Source organism: Muntiacus reevesi, chromosome X, assembly GCF_963930625.1.
Source record: "Muntiacus reevesi chromosome X, mMunRee1.1, whole genome shotgun sequence".
NCBI lineage: Eukaryota > Metazoa > Chordata > Mammalia > Artiodactyla > Cervidae > Muntiacus > Muntiacus reevesi.
This window is the reverse complement of record NC_089271.1, coordinates 131,168,561-131,183,375: the sequence shown is the minus strand read 5'-3', so window position 1 is coordinate 131,183,375 and position 14,815 is coordinate 131,168,561. Positions and strand designations below refer to the sequence as shown.

General features: G+C 45.4%; 1 protein-coding gene across 3 annotated transcripts in view; it reads left to right on the top strand.

Moving 5' to 3' along the window:
* LONRF3 (LON peptidase N-terminal domain and ring finger 3) overlaps positions 1-14,815 on the top strand; it is a 39,152-nt gene that overhangs the window by 7,754 nt on the left and 16,583 nt on the right. For 2 of the 3 annotated variants that reach the window (XM_065915375.1, XM_065915374.1), the window contains 2 exons: positions 6,344-6,608; positions 7,352-7,442. In XM_065915375.1, coding sequence (XP_065771447.1) covers positions 6,344-6,608; positions 7,352-7,442 — 356 coding nt within the window. Of the gene's footprint in view, positions 1-4,008; positions 4,165-6,343; positions 6,609-7,351; positions 7,443-14,815 lie in introns of all 3 variants that reach the window. The other variant, XM_065915372.1, reaches the window with a different exon arrangement.

The window sequence follows — 14,815 nt, the reverse complement described above, 5'->3', positions numbered from 1 at the left end:
GGGGTCCAGAGTGGATGGTTTCCTGGGTTGAGAGGACAGGAGCAAGACACAGGTGCCAGTTGATGACCCAAAAACACCATCCTTTTGGCATGTACAATCAGATTGAGCAGTTCCTACATTTCTGTAGGAGCCTGTGAGGAATGTGCTTGTTTCTTTGACTCAGGGTCTGGGTGGTCAGTAAGAATACAAACAAAAAAATAAAACCAAATAAGTTAACATGGAGATGGAGGTCCATGGAGGAGACTCCGGCTGTTGGCCAGAGATCCCGGGTATGAGGTGGTTTTAGAACTTTCCTTGGGCTGAGTCACTGCTTCACCAGCCACACAGGGTGGCCAGCTCCTCACAAGGGGTGTTGGGTCCCATCTGCCCTGCCATATGCAGAACTCCAACCTTCAGCTTCTTTGCTAGAAATAAAACACATATGTGATATAAGTTGGGGACCATTACAGTATAATCCAGTCATCCCAACTCTTGAGTTGCTGGAGAATGTCGTTGTTATTTATTTTTTTTTAACTGCATGAAATACTGGGCACATTAGTGAATGCTCAAGCATCCTCAATTCATAGACTTTATTGCTTATTGTTCTTCAGTGTGCTCTCTCAGTGTCTGGCTCGTTGGCCTGGAAATGGGATGCTGACAGTCAGTGGGGACTTCTGCTATGCTTGTGCCCCACCCCCTGTTCACCACTGCGCCCCAGGTGCCTCTGTCCCAGGGTGCTTTGGCAGAGCAGTGGATGAAGAAAGGGAGCAAGAGACAGGACTGGTTTCTGAAGGCTGCAGAAAGAAATCTTCAGCAAAATCATTGAACTAGGGGCAGCTGAGCATTGGAGCTTCTGGGAAGTTACTTTGGGCTGGTTAGTAGGAGCACTGGTGGAAGAGAATTGCTCCAAGCTGTGGACCGGTACCGGTACCAGCTGTGGACCCTTCCCCAAATCTTAGTCCACAGTGTGAGTAATAATGGTAATAATGGCTAACATTTATTGAGCATTTCTTGTGCACTGGGCACTGTTCTGTGGACTTTATGGGGAAGCTATAATTAAATCCCCACAACGTCCCTGTGAGAGTAGGTATCATTTATCGCTATGTTACAGATGAAACAGATGAGGAAGCTGAGGCTTGGTACCTTTCCTGAGGTCATGAATCTAATGATCGGTGGAAGAGCAACCAAACCTGACTCCTCCTGCTTCCAGAGTCTGCCTTGTGAGCTACTCCACTATCCTACTGACCTGGGAGGCCGAGTCAGGAGTCTCAGCACCCACCGCCGAGACTGGGGGAGAGGAGCAGTGGGATTATCCAGTTCTGGGATGGATGGACAAAGGTGGTTAGAAGAAGAGAGTGTGCAAAGGCCAACAGAGGCAAGTGTGGAGCCAGGAGAGAGTGATTTCTTTACTCTCATTTGTCCATTTTCCAGTTGGCCTGAGAGGCTCTTGGTGTCATTTGGGTTGATCCTCTTTCCCACCTGCTTTATAGACCACCTAGTATCATTTCCCAGGTGGCTGAGTGGTAAAGAATCTGCCAGGAAATGCAGGTTCGATCCCTGGGTTGGGAAGATCCCCTGGAGGAGGAAATGACAACCCACTCCAGTATTCTTGTTTGGGGAATCCTATGGACAGAGGAGCCTGACAGGCTACAGCCCATGGGATTGAGAAGAGTTGGACACGACTGAAAAGACTTAGCATGTAAGCATGCATGCAGTGTCATTTCCACAGCTGCCTTAATGGGATGGGGCAAGAACTGTGCTAAGCTCTGGAGACCCAAAGAGGCATAAGCCACAGTCTCAGTCCTCCAGGACCTTACACTCTTGCACTGGTTCTATAATGTAATATAAATGCCAGATAATACAATCGAACATTTGCCTGTGATGAGTGTTCCAGAGTTCTGAAGCTAGGGTGAGAATTTAGAGGCAAATTTCAACGGAGTTGGGTGAGGACATGGCACTTAGTTAAGAACGCCAAGGACCCTCTGTGCTTATTTGCTGGATTGTTCCCCTTTCCAGGGATAAAGATGTGACAGAGATGGTCCAGGTTCACTTGGCATGAATTACCTGCCTTTGTCACTTACAGGCCTGGGTTTCTTTTTAACGTTTGTCTTTACCTCAGATTCTTTTTGGACTTTTTGATCCACTTGGACCTTTTCAAGGCTGACGCTGAAGTGAAATTGACTTCCATTCGTATGTGGAATGCTCATTTTCACTGAGAGTTGATCCCAACTTTTCTTTTCCAAAGCCACTGGGAAGGCCTTCAGTGAGGTCCTAGGTAGCAGAGGAGGAAGCTCATTGCTGCTGTTCCTTTGTCTAGTTTCCTTCGAGCTTCCCTCTCTGCTTCTCTTCCCCTCCCACCACACTCTGCCCTCATATCCTTGTACCTAGGGGTGCCCTATGGCTTGCTACTGCTCTCTGGGGAGAATTCCAGGGGGAGTGCTTCAGAAGTGGTTCCCAGTGGGTCACTCAGAGGCCCCTGAGAGCCAAGTTTGGCTCCAGCAAAGGAGGAGTCTCTGAAAGCTGGCATTTACAGCCCTGGTCAGTGTGAAAACCTCCTGTCTCATTCCTGTACCAACTTAGAACTGGAAGGAAACAGAGGCATCTGTCATCTGGGGACTTTGGGCCTCTCTCTGGGCCCTAGGATGGCTAATGTCTTAACTCAGTTCCATCCAGTGTGATGAGTATTTATTGGACATCAGTCGTGTGCCCTCCAGAAACTGAGCATCTGGTTAGAGAGCAAGGCTTACATTTGCGATGCAATTTGAGGCTAACACAAGACTGGGGAGGGTAAGGCACTATCTTCTGGTGCAGTTGAGAACACGGAAGGATGGGAGAGACTAGGGAGACTGGAGGAAGAGGAGAAGGGAGTCCTGGAGCTGAGCCTTGAAGGATGAGCAGGGCTTGGCCACGTGGAAAGTGCTGGCATCAGAAGAAACATCATGAAGGAACTGCTGGGGCCCAGTAAGGAAAGAAATCAAACCGGAGAGAGTTTGATCCCAGTTTCGGTCAGATTCTCCTGATCAGTTAATACCCTGTTACCTAGAGGAAGGGGTGGGGCACATTTTAGTTGGTCTCAGCAGAAAACATGTGAATATGTTTTAGAAGCAAGTGACCTACCTTCCTGGGTTATGTGTTACATACAAAAATACCCATGTATACAGATAATTGGCACTTTCACAGGAGAGAACTAAAGCAAGGATGTGGGCGGTTGATGGGGCAGCCTCCACCAGATCATGCATCTTTGACTCCCAGCCAAAGATCTGGATCTTGTATCTGCCCCACCCCCATCCCCAGCTTATCCAGTTGCAAAGGAAGCCAACCATAGACTAGAACCAGCCTGCCACCCCCTACCCCCACCCCAATCATTGAAGTGACTTGACATTCTCTGGGAACTGAAGGCTAGAAAGTAGGAAGAGAGGCTGGGAGAAGAGGGAGGCAGACTTGGTTCTGCTTTTGCTAACACATCGCTGCTGAAGGGATTCATGATCCAGGGCTGATGGTCAGGGAGGAGAGGCAAAACAGGCAAACAGGGAGGGAAGAAATACAGAGGAACCTTGATAACATTTGTTGCCTTCTACCCACGGGGTCGTCTTGGACACGACTCCAGGTCCCCCAGCTGATGTTGGTCTCCTGCCTTCTCCTCGGCCTCTTTCCTCCTAGACAGGTTTTGAAATCCCCCCACAGATCTTTCTGTGGAAGGGTAGCAGTGGAGTGGTGGCAACTGGCTAGGGAGACAAAGGCAGATCTATAGTGCCTTTTCAAAATCCAGATTCCTGGCCACACTTCAGACCCAGGTGAGCCAGGTGTGGGAACTTGGAACCTGGAATTCTCATAAGCTTCCCAGGTGATTCTGACGAGCTGAAGGGAGGATCCCTGCTCCACTGTGTTGGGGTCTTTGGTCCAAGGCTTCCTCCCTGGGGTTTGGCCCCACAAGCCGTACCCTTTGTCCCTTCCTGCCCTCCCACCCCTGCCCTTCACCCAAGCACCTGTAGAAACTTAAGTAGTGAAGTCTTCTGTTTTATGTCCCAGCTTCTCCTTAGTTTCTTTACACCATCATTCCCGGGGGCCTCTCAGGAACATTCTCCCGATATACTGAAGCTGTTGGCACCTCACCCTAGATTAAAGGAACACGTAGAGTCATTGACTACTGAAGGCACCAGCCATAATCTACCAAAGTTGTCACAGGTAAAACTCCACTCACCCAGCTCGCTCCTGACGCTTCGTTTGACTGTTTTGTGGGCAGACGTGGAGAGTGAGCCCTCACCTTCCTACTTTGTTTGGTTTCCAAGAAAGAAGAAATGGGAGTTGCTAGTGGCTGTCTTCTTTGCTGAAAGGCTATTTAAAGATAAAACTGAATTTCAGGCAGGGGCCCAGGTTGATGATTTATTATGTTCAATTTTCAGTTCTTGATCAGGTCCAGTTGAGAGAGGTGACAGAACTAGAAAGGCCCACTTCCCCAGGAGCCATTCAGTTGGGGTGAGCTTAGGGGCAGAGCCTGGGAAGAGGACCTGACAGTCCCTCCTTTCCTGCTTTTCGTTTGTTCAAGCTGCTGGTCTTTGAGCACCAGCTGAGTTCCTTGTGCAAAGACATCTCCATTTGATCCCCAAGTGGAGGTCATTTCATATTCCTGCACCGTGTCTTACACATAAGTAGACTTCCAGCACATAGGTAGAGCTGGGGAGAGGGAAGCAACTTAGGAAGTGTTAACTTTCTGGGATTTGAGTCTTCGAAAACCATGGTCTCCAGGCCCCAACTTTCCAAGAAGAGGGCAAGTGGGCAGAAACTGGGGCTCAGAAGCACAGATGTGTAGGCAGAGGTGAGCTCTGAAGATCTAGGCAGCTTGAAGCATCTGCCTGCCTGCTATCCCTGCCCTGTGTTTCTCCCCTGTGTGTGAGCCCTAGGGTCTCCATGGTTCCTTGGTTCTCTGACAGGTGAAAATCTTATATTTCCCTGACTTCTTCCCCTGCTCTGGAGAATGAACAAAATGCAGGTGTGCCTGACTCAAAAAGGCTGAAGGGGTGATGGGAAGAACTTATAGTATATCCTGAAATCAAAGCAGTACTATGGGCTAAGTCGCTTCAGTCGTGTCCAACTCTTTGCGACCCTATGGACTGTAGCCAGCCAGTCTTCTCTGTCAATGGGATTCTCTAGGCAAGAATACTGGAGTGGGTTGCCATGCCCTCCTCCTGGGCATCTTCCAGACCCAGGGATCGAACCCGCATCTCTTATGTCTCCTGCATTGGCAGGCGGGTTCTTTACCACTAGCACCATCTGCATTTCAATACTTGAGATCTTTATTACAGGATTGAGAACCATAATACTGAACCCAAGTGCCTGGAGTGACTTCTAATTGCAGCCCAATCAGAAATGAAGAAAAAAAGCACCCCTGTCTTTCTTGTATGAGGAAGCTGAGGAGTAAGGACTGGGTTTCTACCCAAACTTTGCCTTGCAAAGCACTGTACTGTGTAGGCTCTGCCGAGGCCTCGTGGAAAGCTGAGGATGCAGCAGTGCCATAGTGCTGATAAAACCCTGAACTCCTTGGGTTAGAGACTCAGAAAAGCCTTTTCCTCCTCACCTCATCATTTTCTCCCAGCTGTGCACTCCCCATTTTTCATCTATCTACCAGGTTTTTTTTTTTTTTTTTTTTTGGTTGGAGTTGGAGGGAAGACAACAACCTGAGCATTTTGACACATGCACTTTGAATGTAGAGTAGAGAGGGATTTTCCAGCTAAACCTGCATAAACACTTTGTCATTGGCTTTTTTTTTCCCTAGATCCTTCTCCTGGACAAAAATTCTTGAAAAGGCTAGAGATGTTATTGATCATTTTGCCAGATGATCGTGTCTCTTTTTCAGACTCTTTGCCCAAAATCTAGTGAAAGAATTCATTTGTTCCTAGATCCTTTGACCTGTATAGCATAGCTCTGGAGTGTGAGGGTACTCGGCAGGCCTGTGCACTTGCACCAGAACCTTCCCGAAAGTTCTTTGGAAGCTGGGTGTGGGACTGGAGGATGGCTGGGAATGGCAGTGAGGGTGAGAGGAAGGGCCGAGTGGCAGGATCTACCCTCACCGTACTGCGTGCATTGGTGTCCCTCAGGTGGTGACTGGGGACTGACTGGAGAGGAGCGGAGACCGGTGCTGCACTTGGCACTTCGCCTTCACTGATGCCCAAGGACTGTCTCCCTGCACACCTTACTCTGCCCCAGCTGGGCCTTCTGTGCCCTATGACTGCCACTCAGTTAAGCTACCTGTCCTCTAGATGGTCAGGACTGGACAGTATTTTCTCCTCGTCCCTTCTGGAGACAATTACCAGAGGACGATGTTGGGCCCCAGTAGATTCTGACGTTTGGTTCTTTCTTCCTCCAGGAAACGCCCGAGCGCCCACATTGTTCCAGTCAGGAGGCAGCAGCAGCCAGGGGCCAGGGGGGCAGCCTGATGAACCTGGTCCCGGTGACAGGGGATGGGCCACAGGACCACATGGAAGACTCGGTTGGAGCGGAGGAGGAGAAGGGGGTCGCTGCCTCTTCCCAAGCTGCCTCCAGTAAGACTGGCAAATGCCAGGAGAAGAAAAGGAAGCACTGCCAAATTGAACCCCAAGACCCAGAGAGGCCTAAGAAAGCGTCTAAGCCAGGTGCAGACTCTACCCAGGGAGATGGGGGCTTGGAGGGGAGCCCGGGCTCAGCAGTGTGTGGAGGCTCCTGCCCTCCACATGATGGCTCCTCTGCTCTGCCACTTCTAGGGTGGCTGTGGGGTTTCTGTGAGAGCAAGCAGTTCCTAGCATCCTGCTGGTGCCCCATATGAATTATAAGGGAACCAGGGCTTATGGGCAAGCATAGCATCAAGTAACAACATTTCACGCCCTTGATGGTGTCATTTCCTTACAGGCCCGTCTCTGTACCCCCTTCCCCATTCCAGGGAGGCCGGACCCGGGCAGCTCCATCAGGCCTCATCCTGCTCATTCCCAGTTGTGTCCCCGTAGGTAGGCATCTGACAAGCAGCAGCTGCAGCTTGGTATCTTTCCAAAAGTGGCTGCCAGTGCGAAGATTCAGTGTCAGCTATGAAGGCCTGGCTCAGTCCGTGGAGTCATTGCAGTTCTTTGTCAAGAGTGAGGTGCCTGTTCCATTTGAATGAAGCCCCCCAGGGCTCCCAGACAATTCCTGACCTACACGTCTCTTTCTTTGGGGCTGCTGGAAGCCTCCACGTGCCTGTATCAGGGTACCCCACTCTCAGTGACTCACTTGGTCACTAAATCAATTCTCGGGGAGGTGATGAGAGTGACCAACTGAAAAACATAATTGGGTTCTTTGGCCTTAGAAGTGCTGTCTTGTGACACCAAGGTTGGTTCCCCTCTGACTTCTGCTCTCTACATTACAGATCCTTCCACTGACCCCAGGGCCAGGCCTGCGCTCAGTGTCCCGCTGGCATCTTTTGACGCCTCTGACCTTGAATGCTCCCTCTGTATGAGGTATGTGAGGTGTCCTGTCGCTTACTGCCCGAGAGGTCTTCCCCTCTGGTGTCTGCACCTCTCTGCTAGTGACCTATGGCTTGGTTGGTTAGCACAGAAAAGCGTGGTTCTAACAAAATGGAAGTCACGTTGACTGTCACATGGGCGAGCTTGTGTCCCTTGTTTACAGATCACATGCCCCACACTCCTGCCTTGGAAATACCTAGAGAGCAGGAAGGAAACTGTCTACTCAGAGGTCAAACTGACAGTCCACAGGCTGGATGTCTTTTGTTTGGCCCTCATGGGATTTGGGGGATTGTTGTTAAGGTGAATGTTTAGAGACAGGACACTCATAGGGCCAGGCCAGTTGGTCATGGCCCCCCTCCCTCGGCCGCTGCCTTCCTCTCACATTTGCATCACTTTCCTGGCTTCTCTTTAAGTTTGGGACCCTGGAACTAATCTCTGCTGGCTACTAGATCAAGATCTCAAAGCGTGAGTGCCAGTGTCAGTCTCACAGGCCTATTCTCTGGAAGCCTAGGAGAGGGCTGGACTCATTTTTGGTCTGTACCTGCCTGTGCAGTAGTCAGTAGTGGGCATGTAGGACTTGGCTAGGAGTCTCTCCTCCACCCACTGCCACATTGTCTCTACTTTCTCAGATCTCTGGAGACACATGCCTCCCCCCACCCCGCAACATAAACAAATAGGAAACTGCTACAGTCGTGGTCTGCAAAAACAAATGACTTTCACTTGTTTCATTTCACAACAGTAGCTTTGTGGCTAAGAGGAGGTTTCCAAAAACAGATGGCCTGGGTTTCCACCCAGGCTGTGCCACTTGGAGCTGTTTGACCTGGAGCAAGTGACTTTCTCCACCACTGTTTTCTCATCAGTAAAACGGAGAACAGTAGTACCTGTTTTATAGTGTTGTTATGATTATTTGAGAAAATCTATTTGAGACACTTAGAATAGTGCCTGACATAAGTACTCAATAAATGTTAACTTTTTTTCCTAGACCAGAGGTTCTTTAGCTTTAGTTCCGTTGACCCCTGAGGGGGTTCTGTGTATGGATTCTAGTAGATCTATGAATTCCCTGATGTTATATGTAAAAGTGTGTGTGTGTGTGTGTGTGTGTGTGTGTGTGTGTGAGAGAGAGAGAGAGAGAGAGAGAGAGAGAGAGAGAGAGTTTTCCAGGACAAGGTCCACAGCTGTCAGTAGATTCTCAAATGTGCCTTCCCCTTGGCAAAAGAGCTTTAAAAGGAGGCTGAGATATTTGCACAAAATTTGTTAAGATGGCTGAACCAAGACAAGAGATGTCAAGAAAAATCTTTTGGTCCATCACACAGATGGATGTAGCCAACGGAGGCCCCTCAGATGTCTTCTTGCCCTTTACAAGTACATATGCCTTCCATGTCAATCCCAGGCATTTGTCACTGCTCAAAGTGACTTTTCTTGTCCTTTGAATAAAAATGAGTGAGGCAGCTGTTACCTGAATACGTACTTTCTCTCTCTCTCTCTCTCAAAAAAAAAAAAAAAAAAAAAAAGAGAATTGTCAGATTTGCTTGTAAGCTCAGGCAGACTTGATAAGGAATGTAGCAGCACTAGAAGCAAGCCCTGCATATACTGTCAGAGTTCTAGGTGGAGTGGGTGAGGGTGGGGCTGGCTGTATAACCCAGTCCCTTGTGCCCCCTCCGCCTCACAACGATGTAGCAGGTGGGTCAAACCAGAGCTGAGGTATGAGACAGACAAGCTCTGCTTTCCAAGCTGAGGCATGGGCCCCCACAGGTAACGCCCTCATGGTGCTCAGCCAGCGATGAGAGCCAGGGTCTTTCAGATGTCAGACTTTGATAGACTTGATTCAGCTTATCCTCCTGGACACACCTCCCAACATCCCGGGGATGCAAAATCAAACACACAGACTCATCCTGTTTGTGTTTTCCCTGAGGGCTAAGAATTCTGAGGTTGAAGTTCTTTTGTTCCCTTCCGTCTGCTTTCTCCCTTTCATCTTGTTTGTCCCTGATCTCAACGGGGGGCTTCAGAGAAGGGTTAGAAATTTGGTCCAAGAAATAAACACCAAGAGGATAAGACCCCCTTCAAGTTTGCTCGTTCTGAGTTGAAAAGCCATTATTTCCCTTATCCTGCCCCTCTGTTCTAAATGAGACTTCAAAGCAAAAACCCATCTTTGCCTGGAGCAGCTATTGTATGGGCTGCTGAGTTACACTGGGGACACTCGGGAGCTGCTTGATGGTGAAAAGAAACCTGCCAAGTCTAGAGAACATTTCTGATCTCAAGGCTCTTAAAACTGGAGCTCTAGTTCAGAAACATGTGGTTCCCCTTCCAGCAGGGCTTGTCTCCAAGTCAGAAATCACATGTTGACAGAGGCCATTTCAGATACATGCTTTAGTTTGAATTATTGTAGTCTTGAAAAAGTTCCTGTTTCCTGTAGTGTTTTTATTTTTCTAATCATGATTAGAATTATTCTTAGGTTCTGTCATGACTGTCCTGTGTCTTTGGTGGAGAGGGTTTATGGTGAGAGATATTTTCAAGCAATCTGCCGGGTCATGAAACTACACGTGTACCTCCTGTGCAGGTTTCAAGAATAAAATCCAGTGCCGTGATGCTGTCTTGGTTGAAGACGAGTTAGAGTAGGAATTGATCTGTTCTAAGTCTAGAGAGAAAATCAGGAGCTGCTTATAAACTCCTCAGGGGAAAATGGTGGAAAGAGTGAACAGAACAACTGTTGGAGGGTGAGCTAATGAGAAACTTCCCAGTCTCCGAGTCCCCCTTGCTGAACGGACGGAACAAGGTCTGCTGGGGGAAGTTGCTCTCTGATTCCAACACCTCAGAACTCTCCTCCTCCGTCTTTAATGACTGCCAGTCGTCCCTTGAAATTTACCTGCTCCTGATACCCTTGCCCTGGGGTCACCTCTGGGCCCACTGTGGAGCAGGAATGTTGGATATTTGAACCAGTTACCTAATGGCCCAGTGGCCCCTTTGTCCATTGAAACGAAAAGCTTTATATTTAACCTAGTTTGAGCTGCTCAAGTAGCTGGGTGTTATGGAGTCAGTTCACTGCTCGCTCGCTCTCTCCCTCCACCCCCTCCCTCCTCCTTGTTCCCCCTTTGCTCTCATTTGATAGCCACACAAGAGCACAATACAAGGATGTAACTGGTGGGAAAAGATAGCTATTTCCAGACAAGCCAAACATTTTATCCAGACTGACATCTAACTGAAAGCATTTATTATTACTATTGTTTACTCCATCACCCTGACAATGTAAAATGCTTTCTTGTGAGAAAATCTGGCCCTACACTGATTTATAAATGCCTCCCTGAAGTGTTTTCTGAAATCATTCCTAAAGTGATAAATAAAAGGGAGAGGAATTTGAGTATATATCTATTTCTAACTCTATCTCTCTATATATGGAGTTTTTCTCTCGCTCTTTCTGGTGGTGGGGAAGGGAATGGAGAGAGATAGAGAGAGAGGGAGAAAAGGGTGTGTTTGTGTGTGAGTGTGTGTATCTACATGTACACGGATGGTGTTTGTTCCAAGATCTAGATTCACACACAGTCATCTCTGTGTCATCTAGTGGAGAAGGAAGATGGGCTTGAGAATCACGTGTGACTTCACATCCCAAGTGCTGCTATTTACTAGCTAGCTGTGTGGCCTTGGGCAAGTTATTTAACTTGCCTGAGCCAATTTCCTCCACAGTAAAATAGAGCTAATCCAATTAATTACTGCCTATGACTATATAAAGCTAATTTATATGAAAAACAGCAATGCACACATTCCTGATAGCAAGAGAAATGCATTCCATCTGTTCCCAGTCTCTTTACTCAGTCAGCCTGAATAGAAGTGGGTTGAGTATTGAAAGATGATATATTCTAAGCATCTGAACCTTGAATTATTTCAGAGCAATAATTATGCAGCATCTGTGGCAGCATTCTTGTTTGTGACCACTCGGATCAGGGGCATTTTAATCATAGCTCTTGCTAAGAGTTGCTGTATCCTTTTGTGTCTGCTACATTCATCTGCTCATTAAATGTCAGTATTTATTGCAGTTAATTGGCCAACTATATCATTATTATTTGTATGTGAATTACATTCTTCAGTGAATAAAAGGCCCAATTTTGAAATGCTCAAGAAAAATAGTTTTACAGATACAGGTTCATCAATCAGTCTTCATCATTAGTGTCATCGAATAATGCATAAAAGGCCTTCAGATTCACAGGTCTCAAATTACTGAGGAAATGAGATCGTCTGTCTTGGCTGCTTCTAGTAGTTAGATCACAGCAGTGGTTCACAAAGTCAGCCTGCAAGTCACAATCTTGAGAAATACTTTAAATTGTGAAATAGACACAGTGGGAAAGTACATAAAAATAGGAATGGATTCTCATAAAATACTGTAAAGAGGCTACTCATGCAATCCCTTTCAGCCCAAAAAAGAAAACGTTAGTTACCAGGACTCCGGAAGCTGCCCATATGTCACTTCTAAACCACCACCCCCCCAACTGCCCCTAAAATCACTATTTTGACTTTTATCGCTTCTTTTTTTTTTTTTCAAAAAAAGTCTTACCACTCTTGTATGTATCTCTAAGCAGTGCAATTTCATTTTTTCCTGTTTAAAAATACTTAATGTAAGTTGAATTATCCAGAATGGATTCTTTTGTTGTAACTTCTTTTCCTCGGGATGAAGATTTATCCATGTTATTGCATGTTGGTGAAATCTGTTCATTTTCATTAGTGTATAGTGTCCCATTGTATGAATCTAACAAAATTAGTTATATTCTAGATGGCTATTTGGATTGTTTCTAGTTTAGGGCTATTACAGACAATGTTACTATGAACAGTTTTTATGTTTACTAGTGTATATATGTGTGTGTTAGTTGCTCAGTCATGTCTGACTCTTTGTGAACCCATGGACTGCAGCCTGCCAGGCTCCTCTGTCCATGGAATTCTCCAGGCAAGAATACTGGAGTGGGTAGCCATTCCCTTCTCCAGGGAATCTTCCCAACCAGGGATCGAACCCAGGTCTCCCACATTGCAGCCAGATTCTTTACTGTCTGAGCCACCAAGGAAGTATATATATAACTCTCCCCATTTTCAATTGGGTTATCTCTCTTTTTCTTACTGACTTGTAGGAGCTCTATGTATGTTCTAAATGCAAATCCTTCGTTAGTCACCTGTGTTGCAAATATCTTCTCCCACTCCGTGGCTTGCCTTTTTGCTCTCTTAATGGCACCTTTCTTTTTTTTTTCCCCTGTTAATGGCCTTTAATTTTTAATTTGGTTTTTAAATTTTATCAAAGTTGTACATGCACATAGTTTAAGGAAGAAAGTCATTCTGTGAGGCTTATTAAATAAAGACATTTTTCAACATGAAAGGTCTCTTAATGGCATCTTTCAATACACTAACAAGTTCTTAAATTTAATATGGCAACAATGATCAATCTTTTCATTTACAGTTAGTGTTTTGTGTGTGTGTGTGTATGTGTTGTTTAGGAAATCTTTTCTCCCCCTTGAGGTCATACAGATATTCTATCTTGTCTTCTAAGAGCTTTACTCTTTGTCTTTCACATTCATTTTTACAGTCCACATGGTGTTGCTTTTTGTGTATGGTGTGAGAATCAGTCCAACTTCTTTGCCCCCTATGGATAACCAACTATCCCAAATAGCATTTATTGAGGATTCTATTTATGTGTGGAAAATCTTCTCTCTGTGTTGAAGTGCCACATTTAAAAAAATCAAGAATCTGGGTCTGAATCTATTTCTGTGTTTTGTATTCTATTCTATGGATCTGTTTGTTCCTGTGCTAGTCTTACTGCTTTTCAATCAGTACTGTTTTATAATAAATTCTCATGTCTGGTAGAGCAAGTTCTCCCACGTTGCTGCTCTTCAAAAGTGTCTTGGCTCTTCTTGGAACTTTGCCTTGCCTTATGAAGTTTAGAAATCAAATTGCCAAGTTTCACAAAAACAAACAAACAAGTGAAATAACCCATTGGGGTCTTTCATTGGGACTTAGTTAGGTCTTCTTTTACTTTCAATGAAATGTTTGCAGTTTCTTACAATAGAAGTCGCGTAAACTTTTGTTAGATTTATTCCTGGGCACTTGATTTTCTTTTTCATTTTTTTGGTTGTCTTTTTAAAAAGATTTTTATTGGAGCATAGTTGATTTACAATGTTATGTTAACTTCAACAGCAAAGTGGATCAGTTATATGTATACATATATCCATTTTTTAAAATTCTTTTCCCATATAGGCCATTCTAGAGTATTAAGTAGAGTTCCCTCTGCTATACAGTAGGTTCTTGTATGCTGTGTGCTAAGTCACTTCAGTCGTGTCCGACTCTTTGTGACCCTGTGAACTGTAGCCCGCCAGGCTCCTCTGTCCATGGGATTCTCCAGGCAAGAATACTGGAGTGGGTTGCCACTCCTCCAGGGAATCTTCCTGACCCAGGGATAGAACTCGTGTCTCCTCCATCTTCTGCATTGGCAAGTGGGTTCTTTACCACTAGTGCCACCTGGGAAGCCCCCAGTAGGTCCTTATTAGTTATCAATTTTGTATATAGTAGTATGTATATGTCAATCCGAATCTCCCTCCCCACCTTACCCCCAGTAACCATAATTTTGTTTTCTATGTCTGTGACTCTATTTCTGTTTTTAAAATAAGTTCATTTCTACTTTTTTTTTTTAGATTCCACATTTAAGCGATTCCATATTATATTTGTCTTTGTCTGACTTCACTCATGGGCACTTGATTTTCAAAAGCAATTGTTAATGTCATCTTTAAAAAAATGTATTCTCTCACGCTTCTTGTTGGTATGTAGAACTACAGTTGTGTGTGTGTGTGTGTGTTTGTCTAGCATTCTTGCTAATTATCTCAATTCCTATTAATTCTAATAATCATTCTAAGATTCTTTTGGATTTTCTAAGTTCATCATCATACCATTTATGAATAACAACAGCTTTGTTTTTTTTCCTTTTCAGTCTTCAGACTTTTTTATCCCTTGCCTTAGTACACTGGTTAGGACCTCCATTAAAGAGTTTTTTTGAAAACTAATTATACTTTTTGGTCAATTTAGTAACTAAAATTTATTAACTCAGTTAGACACATTAACTACTTTTTAAATACCTTGATAACACTGAAAAAGTAGAAAACAGTAAATATATGAAAAACTTCTTCCCAGGTCCAGACCTTCATTGGCTTGTTAAAAATAACAAATCTCCTGAATTGCAACTTTATCAAGTGAGACTTTGCCATGTCTGTGTTTTTAAAGTTCCACTGGGGACTCTGATAATTAGGTTTAGATACCAATGGAGATTTGTCCATGCAGAGGTTAGTAGGATTGTGAAATTCAGTGACTCCCAACTCTGGCTGCACATTAAAACCACCCAGGGAGCT